Source organism: Entamoeba histolytica, genomic scaffold (assembly GCF_000208925.1).
Source record: "Entamoeba histolytica HM-1:IMSS scf_1104750516283 genomic scaffold, whole genome shotgun sequence".
In the NCBI taxonomy this organism is placed as follows: domain Eukaryota; phylum Evosea; order Mastigamoebida; family Endamoebidae; genus Entamoeba; species Entamoeba histolytica.
The window spans coordinates 37424-64241 of NW_001914925.1; the positions used below are offsets into that span (position 1 = coordinate 37424).

Consider the following 26818-nt stretch of genomic DNA (forward strand, 5'->3'; position numbering starts at 1 on the left):
TTTAATAAAAAAGATTTTCACATCAACAAAGAATATAAAAAGAGAGGTTCACAAATCTGCATATCGTTTGAATAAAAAACGTTTATAATACAAAAAGAAAAACAAAAAAAAAATTATTTTATTTATTTTTTTCTAAGTCGATTTTAAATTATCCCAATAAAAAAAATAACCCTGAAATAAGAAAAATTTGGATTTTATTCTTCTTTCACCCATTTTCCATCATTATTTTTCCACATTTCTACTTCATTATTGGATAAGGAAACAGCTAATACATCACCATTAAAAGCAACTCTCCAACAAGATTCTTTAAATTCTGGCAAATGGTCAATCAACTTAATGTTAGTTCCATTTACTTCATAAATAAATACCATATGGTCTTGAGCACAAGTAGCTAAAAGAAGTTTACCATTAGAAGAAGTAACTGAAACATCTCTAATCCAATCTTTATGGTCTTTAAGTTGGTTAACACATTTCCATTCACCATCAATATATTCATGGAATTTAACAGTACTATCACAGCCACCACTAACAATATTAACTTTCATATGATTTTGTATTACAGTTAATGTATTTACTCCGGCAGGATGAGCATTGAAAGAAGTTGTTTTCCATGATTTAGTTGATTCAACATACTCAATAATACTAATTTGTCCATCACTTGATCCACATGCTAATTTTAATCCCTCACTCTCAGGGAAGAAACAAATAGAATTGACTGACTTAGTATGGAATTTATGAGAATAAACAATAGCATAATTATTATTAGAAGTTTCTCTCCAAATTAATACTTGTTTGTCATAACTGCATGAAGCTAAAACTGGTCCAAATCTTGGATGACTCCATTTAACTTGCCAAATAGCAGCAGTATGTCTATAAATGAATCATTTTTATTTATGTATAAAATAAATAATACAAACCCCACAAGCGTTGAGATAATTTTTGGTTCTGGTTGTGTTGTGTCAAAGATTACAATTGACTTATCATCCAATGCACAAGCAACTTTTGTTCCATAAAAATCAAATTCCATATCTTCCTATTTTGTTACTTTTTTTTTCTTATTAAATACTAAAAAAAATATTATTAACATACTATATTTTCACTTGTTGTGAATCTCTGAATATTTGCCTAAAATCAATTAATTTTCTTTTCCTTAAATTAATCAATTCATCACCAACAAACCATTTCTTCTATCTAATTATTCATTTCTAAGATCCTTATTTTTTTCTTTTTTATATTTTTCTCTCTTTTTAACAACAAATTAAATAACAAAAATCATAACAAAAACAACTTTTTTTTAATTACATAATCTTAATGTAACAAAGAGACGACCCCCATTACTAAATTCAATCCATTGACTTACATCTTTATTATAACTTAAATGATTTGTCTCAATTATAACAAATGCCTTATAAACACTACTCTTTACTATAAATGTTTCATAATACTCAAATAAAATCATTGGACGTTGAGAAGGAACAATATTAATTGAAAAACAATCAGAAAATTGAGGAGTACTTGTTTTTTCTGTTGAGCTCTGAAATTTTTGATCTCCACATTGAACGATAATAAATCTCCCTTGACAAATTTGTACTTCTGATAAGTTTAGTGTGAGTTTTGTGGATTTCTCAAATTGAGCTTCTCCCAAACGAACCGATATTTTCATCTTTTCTTTTTTTTTAAGTTTCACATAATTTTATTTTTTATTTAATCAGTTTAAAGAAAAAGGGATATATATCATAAATAAATTTGTACAAAAATTATTAGTTACAAAAATAGTGATTCATTTAAATATTTTCTTTAATTGACAAGTAAAATAATTCAATCTTCTGATTAAATTAACCTGAAAATAAACACTTAACTAAAAAGAAAAGAAATAAAAAACAAAAAGGAAGATAGGATAAAAGAAGACAAAAATTTTAACGTCAAATGAACTTGAAATAAATCAAAGAATGACTGAAGAGCAAATAAATAATCTTAAGAAAGGAGAAACTCTTGAAGTTACTCAACCTGATGGAACTGTAATTATTATTGAAGGAAATCCATGTGTACGATGTGGAAAAAATATTGTTGGTGAAATTGTTGAAGTAGATGAAGGTGCATTCCATCCAGGCTGTTTTACTTGTGCAGAGTGTGGGTGTAATTTACTTGAAGAAGAAGATTATTGTGAAGATGATGGAGAAGTTTTTTGTAGTGATTGCTATAAAAACCTTTGTGGACCACGATGTTATTATTGTAAACAACCAATAGAAGACACAGCAATTGAATTTAATAATAGGAAATACCACCCAAATCATTTTGGATGTTTTGTCTGTAAAGCAGCATTAAAAGGAAAGCCATATAAAGATATTGGAGGTGAACCTTATTGTCAAGAATGTGCTCGTAAAAAGGTTGAACAAGAGAAACGAAAAGATCTTTGCTTTAAATGTGGAGAGCCAATTATTGGAGATTATATTATTATTAATGGTATGAAATGTCATCCTGAACATTTCAAATGTGCAATTTGTCAATCTGAATTTACAGGAGGAAGTTCTATTGAATATCTTGGAAAGAGATATTGTCTTGCTTGTTATAAGAAAGTATCTGCTTGTATTTGTGAGAAATGTAAAAAGCCAATTGCTGGACGTTCTGTACAAGCATGTGGATTTATGTATCATCCAGAATGTTTGACATGTACTGAATGTGACTTACCATTAACAGGTGTTTCTTTCCTTGAACATGATGGTAAACCTTATTGTAATTTCCATTATTATAAATTATTTGGACAAGTATGTGAAAAATGTGGTAAAGTTGTTCATAGTGGAGAAGGTGTTATTGTAGGAGATAAAACATTCCATAAAGAATGTTTTGTTTGTTCACAATGTAACAAATTGATGGATCCAAAGAAAACTAAAATATACGAAAATAATCCAATTTGTGTTTCATGTTATAATAAACTTCCAGGAGATGTTAGATATGCTATAGAAGAAGAAGAACGTGAGGCAAAAAGACTTGAAGAAAAACGAAAGAAAGAACAAAAGAAACAACAGAAAGAAGAAGCTAAAGCAGCTAAGAAAAAAGAAAAAGAAATTGAGGCTCAATTAAAGAAAGCAAAAAAAGCTGAAAAGAAGAAATAAACAAAAGGGTTTTTAATTCTATTTTCTTTTTTATTTTATTAAAATTTATAAAAAAGAAGTTTATATTTAAAGATGGTAAGTATGAAACGTTATAAAAACATTACTACACATTCAATATTCAAATTATCAATTGTTATATGATTATGATGAAGTATTTGAATAAGAAATATAATAAATAACAATACAAAGAATGAAGTAAGATAACATGAAATAATAATAAGAAAAGAAATTATACATAATAATATAATGATAATGAAATAATCATTCATAAAATAAGAAAATAAAGAAAGAAGAAATTCATTAAAATTGAAGTAAAAATCAAAGAAAATGATAAAAAGAAGAAATGACATGATAGAAAAAAAGAAAAGAGAATAAAACAAATAAAATAAAATGATTTATTCATAAAATAAGAAGAAAATCTAAATAATATATAAAACAAAGAAGTGACTCTTTTTTTTAATGATGAATGATATGATTAATATTAATTAATTAATGAAGAATCGATGAAAATTCTATCAATATTAAATTAACTAATTTTTACAGAAAAAGAACTTTATTTTCATAAAGAAAAAGAACTTTATTTTCATAAAGAAAAAGAAAAGATGCAACATCCATTTTTAAAGAATGAAGAAATAATTAATTTTGAAGAGTTAAAACCAGAGTGTATTGTCAACGACATTGAAGAAGGGATTAAGATATGTAAAGAAAATATTCAAAAAATAAAAGAAATTCCAATAAATCAAAGTACATTTGAAAATACAGTACGTCCATTTGATAATGCAATAATTCCATTAAAAGATATAATGTATAAACTTAACATATTAATTTTATGTAGAAGTGATATTAAAGAATATTCACTTCTAAATGAAGAAATTTTCTCAAAAGAAGTTTCATTTAAGTCGAGTATTTATACTGATAATGAATTATTTAAATTAATAGAATATAATTATAAACAAAAAGAAGTATTAGAATTTGATCAGAGACAATTAATAGAAAAAATTTATAATGACTTTATTGATGGAGGAATTTTACTTAATGATAGTCAAAAAAATAAATTTATTCAATTAAAAGAAGAAGTATTTAAATTAAGTAAAAAATATTTAAGTAACGTAATAAATGATACAGATAATTACTCATTATTAATAGAAGATAAAAACAAATTAGATGGTATTCCATCTAATATTTTAGAACATTATTTTAATGAAGCTCAAAAAAGAAAGTTAAAAGGTTATTTAATTACTCTTCAAGCATCTTCTTATTTACCTTTACTTAAATATTGTAAAAATGAAGAAATTAGAAAAGAAATATTTATACAATATAATAGTCTTTGTAGTAAAGGTGAATATGATAATACTAATATTATTAATAAAGTATTAGAAAAAAGACAAGAAATTGCTAAATTACTTGGATATTCAAATTATTCAGAATATATTACTAAAAGAAGAATGGTTAAAAGTAGTAAAAATGCAATGAATTTTATTGAAGATTTACATAAGAAAATATTATCATTCTTCAAAAGAGAAGTAGAAGAAATAATAAAATATAAAAAAGAACAAACAGGAAATAGTGAATTAAATCCATGGGATATTAATTTTTATATTGAACAAATAAAAGAAAAACAATTAAAATATAATGAAGAAGAAATAAGACAATATTTTCCAGAACCAATTGTATTTAAAGTATTATTTGAAGTATATAAAAGATTATATGGAATTACTTTTTGTTATAATAAATCAATAAAAGGATGGCATCAAGATGTTAAATATTATGATATTATTGATTCAAATAATAAACGATTAGGTGGAGTTTATTTTGATTTATATTCAAGAAAAGGAAAAAAAGCAGGTGGATTTCATGATGTTTTAAGAACAAATTATTTAAATGAACAAGGAATACTTATTAAACCATTAGGAGTAGTTGTATGTAATTTTCTACCACCAAATAATGATACTATTTCATATTTTAGTCATAGTGAATTAAAAACATTATTTCATGAAAGTGGTCATCTTATGCATACTATTCTTTCTAAACAAAGATTTGCTTCATTAACTGGAATGAATGTAGAATGGGATTTTGTTGAATTACCAAGTCAAATTATGGAAAATTGGATATATGAAAAAGAAGTTTTTCATTTATTTAATGAAGTTGGTGGAATAAAAGAAATTCCTCAAGACATATATAATAAAATAATTCAAACACGAATATTTATGTCAGCATTTTATATGATGAGACAACTTAAATTTAGTAAAATTGATTTAGAATTACATCAACATTATATTCAATCTAATCTTCCTTTAGATGATTTTATTTCTTTAATTACTGAAAATTATGATTATCCTTTTTCTTCTTCTTCTTTATCTATTATTCGTCATTTTAGTCATTTATTTAATTTAACTTATTGTTATGCAAGTGGTTATTATTCTTATAAATGGGCTGAAATTCTTGAGGCTGATGCCTTTGAATTATTTAAAGAAAATGGTATTTTTAATAGTCTTATTTCAACTAAATTCAAAACTTCTATCCTTGAAATGGGTGGTTCTAAACCAGCAAGTGAATTATTTAAAGAGTTTAGAGGAAGAAATCCTGACCCATCTGCTTTATTAAAGAAACTTAATTTAATTGATTATTAAATTAGTTATATATATCAAAAATTTTAATAATAAAAATTATAAAACAAAAAAAAACCCTTAAAATCAACAAAATAATGAAAACCTTAAAAAAAAAAAAAAAGAAAAAAGGGTTTCTCTATCTTCAAAAAAACAAAAGAAAATGAATAACCCTCAGTTTGCAACCCTTCAACGAATTGTTAGTCAAGAGCCATTACATCCAACACAAAATATACCAATTGAAGTAAAAATGGAACAAAGTCCTATGATTGTATCAACTGATTTAGAAACGTTGTGTAGAAAAAAAACATTAGAAGATATATGTGAATATTTAATGGATCAAGACATAGAGTGTGGATTATTTAATCAATTAATTCAAAATGAATATATTAATCCAGATGAATTATCACAAAATTATAAAAAGAAAAGAACATTAAAATATGCATTACAAATAATAAATGGAATTGACCCAAATTGTCCACAAGTAGAATCATTAGGAAAAATATCAGAATGTGTTATTCAACTTTTTCAAGAAGACTCAAAAAGTGAAATATTAAAACCATTACCTTCATTAATTGGACTCACTGGAATGATTACTTTGTTTTATCAATACGTTTCTAAAAAAGTTCAAACTCAAGCAATGTGGGATTGGCTTGATTTATTACTTCCTGCATTATCACAACTTCCTTATTTAAAAACAAGTCGTTCTTGTAGTGAAGAAGCAATTGACATTTTATCAGAAACTGAAATACCAGATAATTTAACTAATCCTGAAGAATTTCTTATGAGAATTACTTCTATTCATCAAATTATTGCAAGATATCCAGTGATTGCAACACTTGAACATATTAAAACTCAATTAGAAAAGTATCATCAATCATTAAATCCAAGTTTAGTTCAACAATTAATTTATCAGTATTATGCAGAACCTGTTAAATTACCTGTTGGAATATATGATAATAAAATAGATGATTTGTCTTTAACTAATAAAGTTAATAAAAAGAAAAATGAAAAAGTTAATAAACCAATACGTCAACCTGTTGATGAAAATGGTCAAGTTATTAAAAAAAAGAAAAGAAGATTCACTGAAGAAGAAACTCAAAATTTAATAGAAGGTGTTCAACAATTTGGTATTGGTCATTGGAAATTAATTTTAAATAATTTTAAATTCGATGATAGAAGTTGTGTTGATTTAAAAGATAAATGGAGAAATCTTGAATTCTCTAGACTTAGAAATAATAAACAAAAATCAAATGAACCAACTATGACTCATCCTAATAATGAACAAGAAAAAAATACTCTCCCATCTGTTGGAAACGCTTTGATTCCTCCAAGTTTAATGTCTGATGGATTTAAACAATTGGATCTTTCTCAATAATAACAAAAAGTAAATCAAATTTCTGTTATTTATTGAAATAACAAAACTGATGTGTATAAAAAGAAAAATAATTTACTTTTTTATGTTATTTTATGATTTAAAAGAAATTAAAAAAAAAAATAAAAAGAAAAAATAAAAAAAAAACTAAAAGTAATAAGTTCAAAAGATCTTAAAAGTAAAGATATTAGATGCGAGGAATTATTGGTTTATTATTATGTATTGGAGTATTTGGTCAAAGTAATTACACAACCATTAAAACTATGGAAGGAAATGTATATATCTCTAATATTGAAGATTTATCATTTACAATGGATGGACAATTATATTATGATGGACCAAATGGCCAAATGGTTACAGTCTTTAAAGAAATAAATCATGTAGATGCAGTATTTAGAGATAATGGTGAACGATATTATTCATATCATAGATTAAATTATTCATCTAATATATTAAATAGAACACATGCAGTGTTTTACAATTTAACTTATGATGTTAGTGTACAATTAAGAACATTATTTATTAATAGTGAACATTGTACTGAATATAAAGGAGTTTCACCATATCTTGATTATGTTTATGTCTCTAGTGAAACAGGTAAAATATGTCGTATTTGTTTTGAGACAGGTAAATGTATTACATTTAGAAGTTATGGTGCATTATCAGAACATGGTAAAAGTGAGATAGAAAAATATATTGAACAGACAACTAGTCAAACAATAAAAAATACAGGAAGACAAGCAAAGATTTTATTAGTGATTGATCCTAACTTTGGTGGTACTGAAGATGCATTTACTGGTGCTAAATTAGATTTATTAAATAGTTTAAGAGATCTTGCTATGGCAAAAACTAAAGAAGGAAGTACTACTGTTGAAGTTGGTGTTATGAATTATGATGGAACTAAAGTTGCTTTTACTAGTGATTTTAGTCAAATAGAAAATTCATTAGCTACTCTTAAATATGCATCATCTTCAAATGATGCACCTATTCAAGAAGCAGCTAATATGGTTAAAACATATACTGGAAGTATGAAAGGAAGAACCATTATTATTTCATTAAATAGAGATACAGAAAATATGAAAACATTAGTTACTAAATATAATACTACTCTTAGAGAGAATGATATTACATTTTATAGTATTTCTTATGATACTGCATCACCAAAAGATAGAATTAAATATGAAAGACTTTATACTACTGTTAAAAATAAATTATATTTCTTCTTTTCAAGTAGTGGAAATGATTTACTTAATGGACTTATTGTTGATCCTGTTATGCATTTAGCAACTCGATTCCTTTCTAATCATATGTGTAAGAGTTGTTATGGATATTGTCAATTGAATGGAAATGATACAACAGAATTAACTTGTAAATTAAAATCTCCAGATGATAAAGAAGCAATTGAGTCAACATACTTTGTTAATGGATGTGATTATGGAACAACAACAGGATTAGTTTATAAAATTATTGGAGGTATTGGAATGTTTGCATTAGTAGTTGTTGCATTAGTAGAGTTATTATTAGTATTATTACAAAGAATTTTATGTGGATTATCTCGAAAGAATGCTACATATCAAACTCTTGAAATTAATGTTGCAACTCAAAGTTCTTTATATGAAGCTGAAGATAATGAGTCACAAAATTCTTTATTCCAAGAGTAGTAAATTTACCTTCTTCCATCAATTTTTTTGTTATTTAATTTTTGTTTTATAATTAATTTATAATAATAATATATTATAATAAAATTATTATTTCTTTCAAATAACATAAATGAAAAACAAAAAACAACCGTTATAAACAGAAATAACAATTTGAATAAAAAAAGAAAAAAATAAAAAAAATAAAACTAAAAAAAAGAACTTAGAAAGAATAAGAAGAAATGAATTGCATTGAAGATAAATGTATTGTTGCTCATCATATAATTGATCAATTAAAACAAAATAAAGTAGATGATTATAATGTATTTGATAATCATAAAAAAACATTAATATCAATATGTGAATATTTAATTGATTCAGGAATTAATTGTGAATTATATGAACAATGTTTAAATCAACAAATATTTGTAGAATCAGATATTCCACAAGAATTACATAATAAAAGAGCATTAGCAACGGTTATAAATTTTTTTGAAAGTATTGAACCATTTAATATTGAAATAGAATATTTACCAAAAATTATTTCAAATGTAATTCAAATATATTGTTCAGATCCAAATGCAGAAATACTTAAATCAATTCCATCATTAATTGGAATTATTGGAATGATTTCAATATTTCATTTATATTCTAAATTTCAAATACAACAAGGAGAACTTATTCGTCATATAAATATTTTACTTCCAGAGAGTTCAGAACAACCATATGTTGCATCTTCAAGAAAATATTGTTTATCAGCAATTGAAGCACTTTTAAAAACACCAATAAAAGAAGGAATAACTGATTCAAATGAATATCTTCAAAATATACAAGAAGTTAAATATATTCTTTCAAGATATCCATTAATTAGAACTATTGAACATATTAAACATTTATTATATCAATTTAAAGAAATATGTCCTTCTTCTACTTTAAGAAATGTTTTTTATAATTATTTAAATGGTAAAATTGTTTCTAAACCTTTCTCTTGGCCTTCTACTGATTTCATTTCTATTAGAGAAATTCAAACAGCAATGGGATTAGATTCTACTACTTTTCAAGCAATTGTATTTGGTGAAGATCCTAAAGTAAAAGATTTTTTACTTCAACAACAATCAGATTTAATTGAAAATTATCAAAGTCAATATATTCATCAACTCACACAACCTCATATTCATCAACATCAATTATTACTTCAACAAAAAATTAAATGCGATAAAGAAGAAAAATCTAAAAAAAAACCTTCTTTAAAATTACTTGAAAATTCTTCTATTAAAATAGATGATGGAACTGAAAATAATAAACTTAAAAAAAAGAAAAGAAGATTCACTGAAGAAGAAACTCAAAATTTAATAGAAGGTGTTCAACAATTTGGTATTGGTCATTGGAAATTAATTTTAAATAATTTTAAATTCGATGATAGAAGTTGTGTTGATTTAAAAGATAAATGGAGAAATCTTGAAAATTCTAGACTTAGAAATAATAAACAAAAATCAAATGAACCAACTATGACTCAATTTAAATCAAATGGAACAATATTACCTCCTTTTAATTCTGATAATTATTAATGATTTTATGTAAAAATAAAATTTAAAAATGAAAGATTTTATTTCAAATAAAAAAAAAATCAATTTTCATTTATTGTTATTTTTTCTTTTATTTTTGTTTTATTTTTAATGTATTTGAAGCATTTCTTCTACTGATATTCCCCATGCTTTTGGCCATAATTCAATATATTTGCAAATACAATTTACATTAAATTCAAGTTGTTCAGGAGTATCATTTTGTAACATCCAAACTAATTTATGTTGATAACTTTCCATTGCTTCATCATAACAAATTTGAAATATTTCACAATCAATATTATTTTCAATTTTATTTGGTTTATATCCTCTATTTATTTTTAATTTTATTTATTTTATTTATTTAATTTTATTTAATTTTATTTAATTTTATTTAATTTTATTTTATTAACAAACTTATTTACTAATCTGTCATATAAAACAGTATTATCAGTTCTTAATACAACTATTAAATCAAACCATCTCTCTGGAAATAATTCTGATGAATGATATTCTAATAAAAAATTATTATTTTTTTGAATTTCTTCTAAATAATCTAATAACTATTTTTATTTAGTATTTCTTTTTAAAAATAATAAATTCGTTTCATTTTATTCTTTCATTCTGTTTTTTTTTCTTTTTTAACAAACTTTATCTTCATCTAAAATAAGTGTATCCATTTCTTCATCTCTTCCTTCATAAAATCCATATTGCTTCACTACATCACCTACATTAACATAATTCATATCGGTGCGTTCAGCTATCATTGAACATACTAAACTCTTTCCTGTTCCTGGTGTTCCAGTTACAAGAATATTAGGTTTAGGTCGATTACCTGTTGACATTAATTAACTCCTCATTTTAAAGTAAACCCTTAAAAAAATTATCTTTTTGTTAGTTTTCTTTTTCTTTGTTTTATTTTATTATCTTTTTTATTCATTTTTCTTGTAATTTATAGAAAATATTTGTTTATTACAATTAGAACTGAAATAAATTATTTTTAGTTAAAAAAATACTAAGAATAGTAAATTGTTTAATATATTATTATTTTTATTACTATTTCTAAAAAAAAACAAGAAAAAGAAGAACTCAAAAGTAAAAAAATCATAATATGAAATTGTTTTTAATTGCACTCTTATTATTCGCTGTAAATGCTGTTGAAGAAGATGCTTTTGAAGTTGGTGAAACTAATGACTTTGAAGAGTATGAATTAAATGATGATGTTGATGAACTAAATGAAGAGGAAGATAATGAAGAAGATGAAATTGATTTAGAAGAAGGAGAAGAAGAAGATAATGATGAGTATGAATTAACAGATGATGATGACGAAGACAGAAGAAGAAGAAGACATTATAGAAGATATAGACCATGGAGAAGACATCATCGTAGAAGATACTTCAGAAGATATCCATGGAGAAGATATAGATTTTGGAGAAAGCATCATCATAGAAGACATCCAAAGAGAAGACATCATCACAGAAGACATTCATGGAGAAGAGCTAGACCAATGAGAAGACATCATCATAGAAGAGTGACACATAAGAATAGAAAAGCACAACTCAAAAGAAGAATGTTAAAGAAGAGAATGAGTAAAAGGAATATTATGAAATTTTTCAAGAGAAAACAATATCAATCTAAAAAAATATCTAAAAAACAAGTCAAAAAAGCTGCAAAAATATTATTAAAGAAATATTCCAAAATTTTAGCACGTAAAAATAATCATAAAAAAACTTCTAAAAAACAAATTTTACAAGCTAAAAAAATGGTTAAAAAAATTAAAACAATTCTTTCAGGAAAATATGGAAAAACATATTCTGCTGGTATTATTTCAGCAGCAGCAAAAAAAATAAGTAAAGTTAAATTAATGGCATATAAAAATATTGAAAATTGTTCATGTGAAGTATTAAAAGAAAATAAAAAAAGATTACATCGTATGAGAAAAGAATATATTGATATGAAAGAAGAACTTGCTGTATTAAAAGAAAGAATTCAAAATGAAAAAGATAAATTTATGGATGCTCAATTATTTGCTGATTATAAAAAAAGAATTGCTAAACTTGAAAATCAAAATTCATTAATTTCTTTATCAAATAAAAAATGTCAAACACAATTAAAACTTGCTAGTAAAAAAACTCAAATTATTCTCACTAAAAAAGCTCAAAAAGTTATCTCTAAAGCTAAAAAAATTGCTAAAAAAGCAATTTTAAAAGCTGGTACTAATATTAAAGCTATTAAAAAAGCTCAAAAAATATTAAAAAAAACTATTTCTAAAGTTGTTTCTAAAAAACAAGCTAAAAAATTGACTAAAAAAGTCGTTAAAAAAGTCCTTAAAAAAGAAAAAATGCCAAAGAAATTATTAAATAAAATTGTTAAAAAAGCAATGAAATCTCAAAAAGTAATTCAAAAATCTCAAAAAAAGACTATTAAAAAATGTCATTTAATTATGAAACATTTAAATCAAAAAGTTCATACTATTAATGTATGTGCAGTTAAATCAGGTGCTAAATGTGTTCAAGACCAAGCTTTAGTTAATCGCTTGACTGATAAAATTTATAACAATTTAGTTAATGGAACTAAAAACTAAATCTTTTTTAAATCCAATTATTATTTTTTTGTTTCTCTTTTTATTAGGAATAATAATTATTTTTGAATGATTTTTTTTTGGTTTATTGAAAATATTATTTTAAATTGTTTTATTGATTATCTATCTCTTTTGTTTAAAGAATGAATGGAAGATGATACGTCAGAAACACTTTACAAGCATTAAAATGAATTTAATTTTTTGAATCAACAATTCTGGTTTATGGTGTTGCTATTGGTTAGAAAACTTCTTACTCAATACTACATGGTTGACAGTGACTAATAATTATTATGACTAAATATTATTTGTTATAATATAAGAATGTGGATTTATAAATGTACTAATATCATTTATTTATCAGTATACAAGCGATTTGATAATAAATGACTTGAATTGAACACATTTATATTATCAAAGAACAAAGGATATGAATGTTGTTGTGAAAAAAAAAATAAGTTGTAATAATATAGTATTGGTATATTCCCCATTAAATAATAGAAAAAAATATGGAATTTTAATATTTATTAAATTCAAAATAAAAAAAAGATAGCAACTTAAATGAAGAGTAATTAAATTGATGACGTCTAAAACAAATTTAACTCGATAGAAATGTGTAATGTTGAGGAATATAAAATCACATTTATAGAATTGAAAAAAATAATAAGTAAATAATTGATGAATAGACATTTTTAAGGTTAAATAAATAATAAGTTTATTGTGAGAGATGAATAATACAATAAATATAATATAATATAATTTAGTTAACTCATTTCTATTATTATCTTTTATTTTCTTTTTATTTTATAATGACTCAATTATTTCATTCTTCATTTCATCATATTAATGTATTATTGTATTTTGAAATTCAATAATAAATAGAATAAACGAAATATTAAATTAAAAATTCAATTCATTTTTGTAAGTCATTCAACAAATTGAATAAATATTAAATATAATAAAATAAATTAAAACCATGAATAATAAATGATATAAAATGAAAAATAATTTCAATTCATAATTTAAATCATTATTATTTTAAGAATATATTCATTAATATGATTATTAATTTTAATTTGCTATTTTATTACATTTATATTTCATTATAATATTGATTTATTTCCATTATTTTGTATATTTGTAGTTTATTATTATTATTTGTTATTTATATTGTTTTTATAAATTGAAATGCATTATTTTGTTAATTTATTCGTTTTTTTTTTCTTTATTATACATTTTTCATTATTATATAAAATAAAATAATAAAAAATATAACCAAAACTTTATTAATTTGAATAAATGATAATTAATTATTATTTAAATATAATATCATCACTACGTAATATATTAATTATACTTATTCGTTTATCTTCTTTATTTTCATAGTTTTCTTCATTCATAAAACATTTTATTTCATCATTTTGAGGTGATGTTAATACATCAGTTATTTTAAAAGAATGCAAATATTTAGTTTTTTTGATTACACGTATGTGTCAATTGTTAAATAACAATAATATTCTCATGATGTAATTTATGGAGTATCATTAAAAGAGAATTAGAAGAATGAAGAATAGAAAAAAATAAAAGGAGTTAGTAAGTATAAGTAATGTAAAAAGAAATCTGTAGTAATGAATAAGTAATGTATAAAAAAGATTATTGAAGTATTAATGAAAATAAAGAAAGAAATGATAAATATGATGAATATATATGATTAATATAAATGAAATATGAAGAATCTAATTTTCATAATAAAATATAAAATAATAGGAGTTAAGATGAAATACTAAACAAAATATACCAATAATAAAAAGAAAAGAATAAGAATACACTAATTTGAAATAATTTAAGAATAAATAATGAATAATTTTAAAGATTACTAAAGAATAAAAAAGAAAATATGATGATGATGAGATTAAATCATAAATATGATAAGTTCAAATCATTAAACATAATATAAAAAGAAGAATAAGAAAGTAAATAAAGAAATAAAAGAAATAGAAAGACAATACAAATAAAGAATGATAAAAAGAAGAATTGAAAATATAATAGTGAAATATTTTAAATTAAGAAATAATGAAAAAGAAATAAAGAAAAAGAAAAGGGATATATAACAATAAAAAATCCAAAAATAAAAGAGAAGGAAAATAAAATCAAATAAACAAGAAGTGGCTGTAGTTTTACGTGTAAAACACTTATTTGTAATTTAATAAATATGAAATACTAAGTTAAATTAATAAGAGTCGTAGGATCGAAACCTGCCAGTCGCCAACATTTTTTTAATTAATGAAAAAAAGATATTAATTACAATAAACATAAATAACAAATTTAAACAAAATAGTTTAATGATAGAACTAACTTCTAAATATTAGATTAATTAAATCAAATGTTAATAGGTTTATCTTCATAATTTCTACATTTTAACTCATTATTTATTAAATTGTTGGTTCTTGTTGGTTGTTGGTTGTTATATTTTATATTTCATTTTATTCTTCTATTTCTTATTTATTTCATCATTATATCTTCTTATAAAATTATGTAATTCCTATTTCATTATTTATCATTACATTAATTCTTTTCTTTCTTGAATTTTAATCCAATTCTTTTTTATTTCTATTCTATTTCTTTATATTTCTATTTATTTCTCTATCTTATTTTAATTCTCTTTCATTGTTCTTTTAATTATCTTGAATATTCATTTAAATGTTTTGGATTAAAATGAAATCTTTCATCATTTCTATTAATTCTTCTATTTCATATTTCTATTTTAATACTATCATTTATATCATTAACATATATTGATGTCTTCATTATTTCTTTATATCTTATTTCTTTATTCTTTTCTTTTATATCTCATTGACAGTATTATTAAAACTGTGTTTAATAAAATTATGAATTTCTGTTTATATTTCTTATTATAATTTGTCTATTTCTGCTATTTTGTTAATCATCATTTTCTTCTTTTTTTCTTTATCCGCTTTTTTTTATCTTTTATTTTTTTATCTTTTTCTTCTTTGTGTAAATATTTGGTAATTATTGAAATATTCGTTGTTTATTTCTTTTCTTTATTTTATTTTATCCTTTGTTTTATTCTTCTTTTCATTCTTTACTTTTCATTTTAGTTATTCTCATCTTTTGTTTATTCATTTATTATTTCATATTCATTTATTATGTCTTATTGTTTTATATTTTCTTATTTATATCTTCATTTCTTATTATTTTATTATTACAAATAATACATCATTTCATTTATCTTTTGTTATATTTATTAATTTGTTATTTCATACAATTATATTATTTTCCTTCATTAATTTCATTCTTTATATTCATTTCTTTTTATATTATTATCATTCTTTATTTTATTTGTTATTTTCTTATTCTTATTCATTCTTCGTTAATTTTGTTATATTATTCATTTGATTCATAATGAATTAATTCAATGAAATAATACAAATAAATTGTTTATTCATTGATTCTTATTTCTATTTCATTCTTATTTATTAAAAACACCATCATTGGGTGTGAATATTTCAAATGAAATAAAATAAATCAACATTGAATTATGTCCATTTTTATTTCACCATTTCATTCATTGGCAGATGAACGAAATGGCTATTCATATTCTTCATTGTTTTGTTTTTATTCTTTTTTATTTCATTTTCAAATAATCAAGATTGAATCATTTCATTTCAATTACGATGATTCGTTTTGGTGTGAAATATTTTTTTCCACAAAGTGCGTTTGATATTCCTTCATATTCAAATGAATATGGTGTACAATTTGATTTTGTTTTATAATCTTCTTTATAAACACAAATATCATGTCCATTTCCAAATGAAAACAAATAACCACATGATTGATTAAATAAATAAAATGCATATTCGGGTTCTTTGGTATCAAATTTCTTCATTCCTTCAATTCTTCCATTTGATTCTAATGAAAATACAAATGATTTTGAATCTTTTATATAGCCATTACCAACTTTATCAATTTTCTCATTAACGTATCCTCCAAATTTATTTCCACACTCATCTTCAATAATAATTATTATATGTTCTTTATTCATTATTCTTTGATCAAATACTGATGTATTAATACTCCAATTATCAATATCTGAATCAAATAGTATATTTCTTACTTTTCTATTTGTCCATTCTTCTATTTAGTTAGTAACCACTACCTCTATTTCAATTCAATTTGATGTTTATAAGTTCAAAATAAGATTAAATAGTTAATACACGTTATTAACAAATAAAGTCAATTCTTATTTTTAACATCATTCTATTTTAAATAAATGTTATTTTTATTTTACAATAACATTAATTTAACACATATATTGTTATATGTTTGAATAAATTAATTGTTATTTTTATTGTATATTTTTAAAAAAAAAAAAGAAATAAAAAAAATAAATTGAAGACTAATCACAATCAATCAATGGAACCAAACACTTGTTTGTTCCTCATTTATTCCTTTCATACAACAACTAAACTAATATATAGCCAAAGAAACTGCCAGTACTGGTTTTGTTATCCATCAAGAAAATGAACGTAAAAGTTTTAGTAAATCACAAAACTCATTAAAAGGTTTAATTGAACCAGATGAAAGTGAAGACATTGATGTTGACATTGACCATGATGATATTGAACAAGATAAAAGCAATATAACACCTCCACTTACACCTCCAATTGAAAAAAAAGTTATGTTTAGTGTAACTCAAGCTCCTTCAATAACTGAGCGTGAAGTAAGATTAAATTCAATTAGGTCTAAACAAGATGTGTTATGTGTTAATGGTGTGATGGATGAACTTAAAGATAAAGGAAATGATTTTGACAACTCTACAACTGACACAACAATGGATTGCGTACCTACACCATATAAAACAGTTGAAACTATAAAAAATGAAGAAGTATTTTCAAAGCCTATTGATGCGTCAGTAAATTCATTTGTATATGAGTCTCAAAGAATGAATGAAGAAAACAAACTTGATTCATCAAAAACAGAAGCCGAAAGTAAAGTAAGCTTTGAACAAACAGCTGAAATAAAAAATGATAACATGGAGTTAGAAGATCTTATTGCTCAAGCAGATAACAAGAAAGTTTTAGAAATGAATAGTGATGTTCCAAGTGATGCTGCAACAGAAGCAGGTTATTCTTTAAATGAAGAATCAAAAAGTGAAAAGAAAGAAGATAATGACCATTCATTTGAAGAACAAAAAGAAGAATTAAGGAGAATGTCTATTGAAATTGATAACCACCAATTACATGAAGAATTTGAAACCCCTCAAAATAATGAACCAATAGATTTCAAACAAATAAAAGAGGTTATGGGAAATTACACTACTAATGATATAAAATTAGCAAGTCAAATCACTGATAATACTATAACTAATCAAGAAGATAACTCTAACCAAATAAATGAAAAAATAACTTATGTCACTGTTCCAACTATGATAAAACACCAACCAAAACACTGTTCTTCTTTTAAAAAACCTAAGAGAGTTATTTCTGTTCAAAGAGAGTTAAAAGAAAATGAATGCCACAAAGAAAGTAGACCAATTAATAGCAAAAAGAAAACTGGTAATGGTTTAAACAATTAATTGATTGTTATAACCTTTTTATTACATTAATTACAAATATTTATACAAATTGTTTGTAAAATTTATCAATATTATCAAAAATATATAAAAGATACTCTAATTTAATTATAATTCTATTTCTTTAATTTATTTCCTATATTTTGATTTATAACAAAACATTATTATTATAGTTAATTATAATTAATTTATTATAATTTTTAATTCTAATTGTTATCTAAATTTAATACATTTATAATAAAAGTAATTTATCTTTTTTTAGTTATTGAAGTAAAAAAAAATTATAAAATAAAAATATTTTTATTTTTTAAGATAAAAAAAATGATTGGAGATAGTAAAATATTGATTTTTATAGCAAAAATATTAAAAACAAAAATATTAAAAATGTAATTTAATTCATAGTCAAAGAAATTTCATCAGAATTTGTTTCAAATGCTTTATCAAAATCATTGTTTTCTTCAGTACAATTAATTTTTTCATCTTCCCATTTGTCATTATCACTCTTTTTATTATTTTTCATTTCAACTTCTTCTATATCAAACACTGAAATTGTTTTATTAGTTAGTTTTTCCTTGAAAAACCCATTTAACAATCCTAATGGTAGAGATACCAATCCAAGTAAAATACAAACTCCCCACTGAGTTAAACTAATTCCAGGATATGGCTTCACACCAAATGTAGCACCAGAAAAAATAACAATTGACGTTTGAACAATAATTTGGAGTAGTTCTATTCCAATAAAGATATAATTAGTAAAAATACCTTTAAATACATCAGTTTCTCCATTTACTCTTCTTGAATTAACTTCATTAAAAATTTGACAAAATACAAAAGTATTAAAAATAATAGTTTGTAATGTTATAGTGTCTTCTTGAACATCAATAATGGTATGCTTTTTATTGTCATTACAAATATACTCCTTTCCTGGATAATCTTCAATAGTACTAATATACCCACAAGGTGCAGAAATAAATTTAAATGTTGATCCAAAGAATAAAATAGTTAGTAATATTCCCAATTGATACGTAACTTGTATTGCAATCTTAATTAACATTTGTTTTGATAATAAACTGTCTGTCCTTTTAAATGGTTTTCGTTTTAATAAGTCTGTTGTAGGCTTTTCAGTCCCAAGTGCTAATGCAGCTAATGTGTCCATAATTAAATTAACCCATAACATTTGCATTGAATTTAATGGAGAACCCATTTGGCAAATTGACCCAATTACACAAAGTGCAAGTGCAACAATATTAACAGTAACCTGGAATTGAATAAATTTTCTAATATTGTCATAAACACATCTCCCCCAAATAACAGCTTTCACAATAGAATTGAAATTATCATCTAAAATAACAATGTCAGCTGCTTGTTTTGCTACGTCAGTCCCTCTTAATCCCATAGCAAGAGCAACGTCAGCTTCTTTAAAAGCTGGAACATCATTGGTACCATCTCCTGTAACAGCAACTACTTCACCTGAGATAAGTAATCGTTCAACTAATCTTTGTTTATCTTGTGGAGAACATCGTGCCAATATTTTGAGTCTTGGCAAAATTCTATCAACGTCTTCATCGCTTAATAGAGAAAAGTCTTTTCCCATCATAGCAATATCAACATTTCCAGAACAGTTATAGTTTTTATCAATAATTTGACATTCACCTACAATACCACATTCCTTAGCAATAGCTAGGGCTGTTTTTACATGATCACCAGTTACCATTCTAACACTAATTCCTGCATTTTTACAACTATCAATTGCATGAGGTACTTCTAATCTGACAGGATCACTAATACCAACTATAGCAAGTAAACAGGTATTTTTGATATTAATTTTTTCGTTACTTTGTGTATTGTTCCATTCTTGAAACTCTTTTTCTTCCATCTTTTTATAACTTAGAGCAATAACCCGTTTTCCTTTATTTTCCCATTGGTCAATAATTTGATTAATTTGATCTTTTTGGTCTTCATAAAATTCAGCTTCTTCTCCATTTTGATTTAAATAATACATACTTTCTCCAATAATGATTTCTGGAGCCCCTTTTGAATAAATACAATTATCACTAACTGTGTCCATTCTTTTATTTTCTGAATTGAATACCCATTGCCTTGAAATAGTATTAGTACTTCTTATTAATGATGGTGACATTGCTATCTTTTTTAAAAATAACAACAAAGCACAATCAGTTTCATTTCCAATGGCTTGATTAGATGATGTAATGTTAGATGATAATGATGTATTAATACCAATGTTAACACTTAAATGATGAAGAAGTTCTCCTGTTATTGGTATTTTATTGGTTTGATCAACTTCCATAACTTCATTTCCAATCCAAATATTAGTTACACTCATTCTGTTCTCAGTTAAAGTTCCTGTTTTATCACAACAAATACAAGTAGCATTTGACATTGTTTCACATGCTTTTAAATGTCTTACTAAATTATTGTCTGCCATCATTTGTTTCATTGAATAGGCTTAAGACACAGTAACTGCTAATGGAAGCCCTTCTGGTACTGCAACAACAACAATAGTAACAGCAATAATAAAATAATCAACTAAATCAGTAATTCTCCACCAGTTAAATTTTGCAGCGACACAATTGGTTGTTTCTGTTGGAGAGCATAATTTACAATGGTCATCAGGTTGAACATATCCAGTAAATGTAATTGCTTTATAAAACCACCATAGTGTTAATACAATAAATACAATTGCAGCACAAAACATACCCATTTTACCAATATTTTCAGCCAATTCATCTAACCGTTCTTGTAATGGAGTAGGTCTTTGTTTGTCTTTATTAACATATCCTTTTAACTTTCCCCATTGTGAATTTTGTCCAACAGCAACAACCATTGTACCATTGTACCATTTCCATCAGTAACAGTACATCCTGATAAACAAACAAAATTGTCTTCTGATTTTTTTACAGAAGCAGATTCTCCAGTCATTTCTGATTCATCAATTCTAAGTCCATTTCCTTTTAAATAAATACCATCAGCAGGTAATACATCTCCAACAGATAAATAAACAATATCTCCAACAACTAATTGAGAAGAAGTTGACTCCATTGGAACACCATCTCTAATTATTTTAACAGAACAATCAGTTTCTTTTGAAGCAATTTCAATAAACTTACTTTGTTTCGAATAATCATTCCACGCCCCAATTAAACTAACGGCAAAAACTGCAACTAATATTGCAATTCCTTCATAGTAATCTGGTGGCTCCGTATCAATATTACTTGAACATTCTTTTTTAGCATGTGGTACAATAAAAGCCAATATAAGAGAAACAACTGCAGACGCAATAAGAATTAACAGCGTTTGATCTCCAATGCATCCTGCCATATTTCAAAGAAACTTTGTCTTTCAGCAGGGGGTAATAAATTATTTCCAAACTGTTGAACCCTTTTTGTAATCGAATTTAATGCTATTCCTTTCTTTTCATCTACATTTAATAATTCACATAAACCATGAATACCACCAAGTCTTTGATATTTTTCATTATTTCTATGTTCAATAATATCTATTAACTCATTCCCTTTTATATTATAATGAATTGTGCTATCAACATGTCCGATTTCTGGCTTTTCTTTACTCTCTGTCATTTTCGCAAATCAGATCTGATTATTTTTATTACAAGTTTTCCATTTTTATTTATTCCAAAAAGTCAACATCTAAAAAGATTTTTAATTTTAATATAAATCTGTAAATAAAAGAAACCCTCAATAATTATACTTTTTAAAAATTATCACTTTTCAAACTAAATTATTAAAGACTAAATTCATGACAAAAACACTAGAAAAGATGTTTTTGGCTAATGTCATTTTATATCTTGAGACATTAGAAACACTTTACCAATTTCAAATGATTAACTCTAAATGTTTTGATGCAGTTAAAATGTTAAGAATAAATCCAGGATTAAAACCTCAAAATATGATTAACAATCCCGAAGAAATGACATCAGTTGGTTATTCATTTACCAAGGAACTTCAATTCTTTCCTCTTCTTGAAACATTAAAACTAACTTTTTTCTCTCCATTGATTTTGTGTTGCATACCAACGTCAGTTAAACGAATTTATCTACAAAAAGAAATTGATGATGAACAGGTGAGTTTTTTATTACCATTAAAAGAAAAAATAGTAGAATTAAAATTATTTACTTATGACTCTCCTATAGATTTAGAACAATTCCCTTTGTTAACTAAAATTTCATTAAGGACTTATTGTTCTGTACCAACAACTACTAATTATCTTGAACAATTCTTTACCAACAAAAACCATAGATTTGAATTAGTTCATGTGAAGATGTTAAAATTTTTTGAAGAATCATTCATTCAAACATTAAACGAATATAATATTCGATCACTTGTCATTGACTTAAATGATTTAAATCAAATCAGAAAGGTACTTGATATTAGTACTAAATGTATACGAGATATTAAAATTTGTTGTAGTTCTTGGATAGAAGGACTTAATTCTAAAGTTGTAACTGTCAATGATAACTGGACGTACCAAAAAAATATTCAATTTGAGGAATTGTTAAAGGAGATGTATATTCCAAAACTTAATGTTATTAACTTACAAGAAATAAATTTGAAAAAATTTGATTTTTTAAGAAGTTTATCATTTGATAAATGTGAAGTAGATGCATTAAACCTCCCAAAAGAAATACATCATATAACATTAAAAGAAAGTGACATATTTCATATAGAACAATTAACTTCTTTACAAGAACTTATTTTAATAAATTGTACTTTTCTTTCTTCCTTACCAATTCATTGTACAAAATTAAAAATGGATCAATGTCTATTTAACATACCAAAAATCCCAATAGATAATGAACTAAAAGAATTAGACTTATTTAAATCAAATGCAGATATTTCTTACTTTACGAATCTAACCAATCTTTGTTTTAATTCAATCAAGATAACCAATAAATTACCTAAAATGAACCAACTAAAAAGGTTATCATTTACACGTTGTGTTATAAAAATACAGCTTGATGTTCCTTCTTCAGTAACTCAGTTTTGTATTTCCACTATGAGTGATAAAATGATCTCTCTTTCTGAAGCTAAAAATATTAAAAGAATAAAATGTGTAGATATAGTAAATGAAATTAACTTAGATGAATTATATTATTATCCTGTTCATCAAAAAGTTGGAAACCAATTGCAAAATATAATTGAAAATGCTAATGAATTAATTTGTACACCACTAATAATTAATGACTTTATTTCAACACCAAACAAAATAAAAAAGCTTATCCTTATTTCTCAGTATTCTGTACATACTATTAGTTCTATGATCATCGACTTACATTCATGGGAAAGTTTAAATGAACTTTGGATTGAAACGTCAGATAACAAATTTATTTTACCAATTACATTAAAGAAATTACTCATTAAGTCTTGTTACAATATTAGCATTAATAATTTAGAAGATATACTATTGAAAGAAGTTTATCTGGAATGTAATACATCTATTATTCCTCATCTTAATTCCTCCGTTGAAAAACTTTATTTTGATACACACAATAAAGAAGTTAATATTCAACTCCTTAAACGTTTCCCACATTTATTTTCAATAGAATAATTATTAATTATTAAATTATTTTATTTATGTCAAAAGAAATTACTGAAACATCAAAATCAATTATTATTTATTTTATAAAAAATGATTCATCTTTAATATTCATAATAATCATTGTTCTTAATATCCTTCTTAACTTTTTATAGTTTCCTCTTATTAGCATGTCTTTTAGTTTATTTATCATGCTTTGTATTACTACTTCATATTCTTTCTTAAATCCTATGAATTTGTTTTCTAAATACTTCTTCATTATGTATGTTATTCGGTAAATGTCTTCTTGTATCTCTTTAATACCTCCTTCTTTCCATTTCCATTTTTCATCAATATATCTTATTATTTCTTCACATATTTCTTTATTGAAATAATATCCAATATATCTGCATTCTTTGTTTTCTTTTCTTTTGCTTTTCTTTATTAACTCTTCTGTGTATTCTATATCAATCTCTTTCTTCTTTTTCTTTCTATTAAGTTCTCTAATCTTTAATAAGAATGATGAATTTCAATAAAAATTTGATATAAAATAAAAAAAAAAGAAAATCAAGTTAGCAACAATCCCAGATATAACCAACTCGAGTAAAGTTTGATGCTTTAAGATCTTCTGTATTAATAAAGAAATTAGCAATACCACAATCTCCCCACATTATATAGTTCGAATTATTTCCACCAAAAATACTTCCAATTTGAAGAAGAGTTTCAGTAAGTTGTTTATTATCATAGAATCGAGGATCCTCTTGTGTAAATGAAGAATATCCACCAATATGAATATCATCTTGAACACTTAAAAATTCATAAAGATATTCATTTAAACTATCTTTTTCTGAATCATCAATTTCATATTTCATTGCATATTTATCAACAATTTTATTAAATTGATAACAGCTAGGTGAAATTCCCATTTCTCCTTTTTCTGGAAGTAATAAACAAGGTGTAAATATAGGACCGTCATTTGTATTTTCAATAATTGGTGCTTCTTGTAATTTAGTTTCATCTTTTTCAATTGACTCAAAATAAACAACTCTAAACTTTTCTTGGTTTGTTATATCTTCATAATTAACTCCAAAATTATATGAATCATCAACTAAAATATAAAATTGTAAAATTCCTTTTGTTGGATAATTTTCTAATGCTTCAAATTCTTCAAAATTAATTTGCATTAGAAAAGATAATGGTTTGTTAGTGGATAAGTCTTTTGGATATTCAAATCCTTTTGGTAAATAAGGATTTCCTCCTAATTTAGAATTATATCGACTTGCTGGTTTATCACTACATTCAAATCTAACTATTTTCTTTGTTGTTGCAAACATTATTTCTTTTGCAATTTTCTGAAAATTCTCATGAGATGTCATTTGAATTGATTATTGAATATTTATGAGATGAAATTCTTGAGCTTTTGTATTATTTCATTTCTATTTTAGATATTAATCCTCAATTTTATCTTTTTTTTAAATAAATTAATTAAGTAAAAATTAGTTAATTATTAAATATATTCATATCTTCTTAATGGTTGTTGTGAATTTATAATTTAAATCTACTCACTAATATTTCTTTCATATAATTTATTTTTATTAATATTTTATCCAATTATCAGTATGGTATTAGTAATAACAGAATAGAAATGAAAAAATATCAACTATTTTATGTTTTTAATAATAAATAAATAATTTCTGATGAAACAAATTTGTGGTTTTAATAAATATGAAAATGTTTTTACTCTTTCGATATTAGTTAGTGTATGGATATTCTTAAATTTCTATTTCTACATATTAATGATATATTGTACTAATTTATATTAATTTGTTATTATCCATTCATTTCCTTTCTTTTTATCATATTTTCTTTATTCTTTTTATTATTCCTTTTGACTCTCTTTTATTATTTTATCATTTCTTTTATTTCTTATTTGTTTATTATTATTTCTATTATCTTATTCATTTGATTCATAATGAATTAATTCAATGAAATAATACAAATAAATTGTTTATTCATTGATTCTTATTTCTATTTCATTCTTATTTATTAAAAACACCATCATTGTGTGTAAAAATTTTAAATGAAATAAAATAAATCAACATTGAATTATGTCAATTTTAATTCACCATTTCATTCATTGGCAGATGAACAAAATGTTCATATTCTTCATTGTTTTGTTTTTATTCTTTTTTATTTCATTTTCAAATAATCAAGATTGAATCATTTCATTTCAATTACTATAATTCGTTTTGGTGTGAAATATTTTTTTCCACAAAGTGCGTTTGATATTCCTTCATATTCAAATGAATCTTGTTGACTACAACGTGATTCTGTTTTATTATTTTCTTTACAAACACAAATATCATCTCCATTTCCAAATACAAATAAACAATCATCTGATTTATTATATAAACCGAATGCATATTCTGATTCTTTAATATCAAATTTCTTCATTCCTTCAATTCTTCCATTTGATTCTAATGAAAATACAAATGACTGTGAATCATTTATATAATAATCAACTTTATCAATTTTCTCATTAACGTATCCTCCAAATTTATTTCCACATTCATCTTCAATAATAATTATTATATCTTCTTTATTCTTTATTCTTTGATCAAATATTGATGTATTAATACTCCAATTATCAATATCTGAATCAAATAGTATATTTCTTACTTTTCTATTTGTCCATGCTTCTAGTTGTCGCATTTCTTTTTGTATGTTTACTTCTTTTACTTCCTCTTCTTCTTTTCTCTTCTTTCTTTCTAAATAATCACTGTAATGTGTGAACCATTCTT

General features: G+C 23.8%; 14 protein-coding genes across 14 annotated transcripts, besides 3 other annotated features; 8 read left to right on the forward strand and 6 right to left on the reverse strand.

Moving 5' to 3' along the window:
- Positions 1–194: 194 nt before the first annotated feature.
- Positions 195–1126, reverse strand: EHI_001050 (sec 13 protein, putative; the record flags this gene model as incomplete). The annotated part of the gene is made up of 3 exons (XM_644782.2): positions 1090–1126; positions 918–1033; positions 195–870 (listed from the first exon to the last, which is right to left on the reverse strand). The coding sequence occupies exons 2-3, from the start codon at positions 1025–1027 to the stop codon at positions 195–197; spliced, it is 786 nt and encodes a 261-aa protein (XP_649874.1). The 5' UTR covers positions 1028–1033; positions 1090–1126.
- A 168-nt stretch (positions 1127–1294) lies between these two features.
- EHI_001060 (uncharacterized protein) lies at positions 1295–1663 on the reverse strand (the record flags this gene model as incomplete). The annotated part of the gene is made up of 1 exon (XM_644783.1): positions 1295–1663. The coding sequence occupies one exon, from the start codon at positions 1661–1663 to the stop codon at positions 1295–1297; it is 369 nt and encodes a 122-aa protein (XP_649875.1).
- A 286-nt stretch (positions 1664–1949) lies between these two features.
- EHI_001070 (uncharacterized protein) lies at positions 1950–3131 on the forward strand (the record flags this gene model as incomplete). Its single annotated transcript, XM_644784.2, has 1 exon — positions 1950–3131. One exon carries the CDS (start codon positions 1950–1952, stop codon positions 3111–3113), a length of 1164 nt encoding a protein of 387 aa, XP_649876.1. The 3' UTR covers positions 3114–3131.
- A 203-nt stretch (positions 3132–3334) lies between these two features.
- Positions 3335–3653: a repeat region.
- Positions 3654–3715: 62 nt separating this feature from the next.
- EHI_001080 (uncharacterized protein) lies at positions 3716–5743 on the forward strand (the record flags this gene model as incomplete). The annotated part of the gene is made up of 1 exon (XM_644785.1): positions 3716–5743. One exon carries the CDS (start codon positions 3716–3718, stop codon positions 5741–5743), a length of 2028 nt encoding a protein of 675 aa, XP_649877.1.
- Positions 5744–5882: 139 nt separating this feature from the next.
- On the forward strand, positions 5883–7097 carry EHI_001090 (uncharacterized protein; the record flags this gene model as incomplete). The annotated part of the gene is made up of 1 exon (XM_644786.1): positions 5883–7097. The coding sequence occupies one exon, from the start codon at positions 5883–5885 to the stop codon at positions 7095–7097; it is 1215 nt and encodes a 404-aa protein (XP_649878.1).
- Positions 7098–7285: 188 nt separating this feature from the next.
- On the forward strand, positions 7286–8755 carry EHI_001100 (uncharacterized protein; the record flags this gene model as incomplete). Its single annotated transcript, XM_644787.1, has 1 exon — positions 7286–8755. The coding sequence occupies one exon, from the start codon at positions 7286–7288 to the stop codon at positions 8753–8755; it is 1470 nt and encodes a 489-aa protein (XP_649879.1).
- Positions 8756–8973: 218 nt separating this feature from the next.
- Positions 8974–10299, forward strand: EHI_001110 (uncharacterized protein; the record flags this gene model as incomplete). The annotated part of the gene is made up of 1 exon (XM_644788.1): positions 8974–10299. The coding sequence occupies one exon, from the start codon at positions 8974–8976 to the stop codon at positions 10297–10299; it is 1326 nt and encodes a 441-aa protein (XP_649880.1).
- Positions 10300–10404: 105 nt separating this feature from the next.
- EHI_001120 (uncharacterized protein) lies at positions 10405–11138 on the reverse strand (the record flags this gene model as incomplete). The annotated part of the gene is made up of 3 exons (XM_644789.1): positions 10405–10624; positions 10711–10856; positions 10944–11138. The coding sequence occupies 3 exons, from the start codon at positions 11136–11138 to the stop codon at positions 10405–10407; spliced, it is 561 nt and encodes a 186-aa protein (XP_649881.1).
- Positions 11139–11404: 266 nt separating this feature from the next.
- On the forward strand, positions 11405–12892 carry EHI_001130 (uncharacterized protein; the record flags this gene model as incomplete). The annotated part of the gene is made up of 1 exon (XM_644790.2): positions 11405–12892. The coding sequence occupies one exon, from the start codon at positions 11405–11407 to the stop codon at positions 12875–12877; it is 1473 nt and encodes a 490-aa protein (XP_649882.1). The 3' UTR covers positions 12878–12892.
- Positions 12893–13265: 373 nt separating this feature from the next.
- Positions 13266–13501: a repeat region.
- Positions 13502–17305: 3804 nt separating this feature from the next.
- On the forward strand, positions 17306–18467 carry EHI_001140 (uncharacterized protein; the record flags this gene model as incomplete). Its single annotated transcript, XM_643435.1, has 2 exons — positions 17306–17321; positions 17371–18467. 2 exons carry the CDS (start codon positions 17306–17308, stop codon positions 18465–18467), a joined length of 1113 nt encoding a protein of 370 aa, XP_648527.1.
- Positions 18468–18855: 388 nt separating this feature from the next.
- On the reverse strand, positions 18856–20913 carry EHI_001150 (plasma membrane calcium-transporting ATPase 1, putative; the record flags this gene model as incomplete). The annotated part of the gene is made up of 1 exon (XM_001913653.1): positions 18856–20913. One exon carries the CDS (start codon positions 20911–20913, stop codon positions 18856–18858), a length of 2058 nt encoding a protein of 685 aa, XP_001913688.1.
- Positions 20914–20931: 18 nt separating this feature from the next.
- On the reverse strand, positions 20932–22063 carry EHI_001160 (plasma membrane calcium-transporting ATPase, putative; the record flags this gene model as incomplete). Its single annotated transcript, XM_001913654.1, has 3 exons — positions 20932–21270; positions 21315–21706; positions 21817–22063. 3 exons carry the CDS (start codon positions 22061–22063, stop codon positions 20932–20934), a joined length of 978 nt encoding a protein of 325 aa, XP_001913689.1.
- Positions 22064–22241: 178 nt separating this feature from the next.
- On the forward strand, positions 22242–24050 carry EHI_001170 (uncharacterized protein; the record flags this gene model as incomplete). The annotated part of the gene is made up of 1 exon (XM_644775.2): positions 22242–24050. The coding sequence occupies one exon, from the start codon at positions 22242–22244 to the stop codon at positions 24048–24050; it is 1809 nt and encodes a 602-aa protein (XP_649867.2).
- Positions 24051–24161: 111 nt separating this feature from the next.
- Positions 24162–24529: a repeat region.
- Positions 24530–24589: 60 nt separating this feature from the next.
- On the reverse strand, positions 24590–25393 carry EHI_001180 (uncharacterized protein; the record flags this gene model as incomplete). The annotated part of the gene is made up of 1 exon (XM_644781.2): positions 24590–25393. The coding sequence occupies one exon, from the start codon at positions 25391–25393 to the stop codon at positions 24590–24592; it is 804 nt and encodes a 267-aa protein (XP_649873.2).
- Between the last annotated feature and the right edge of the window lie 1425 nt (positions 25394–26818).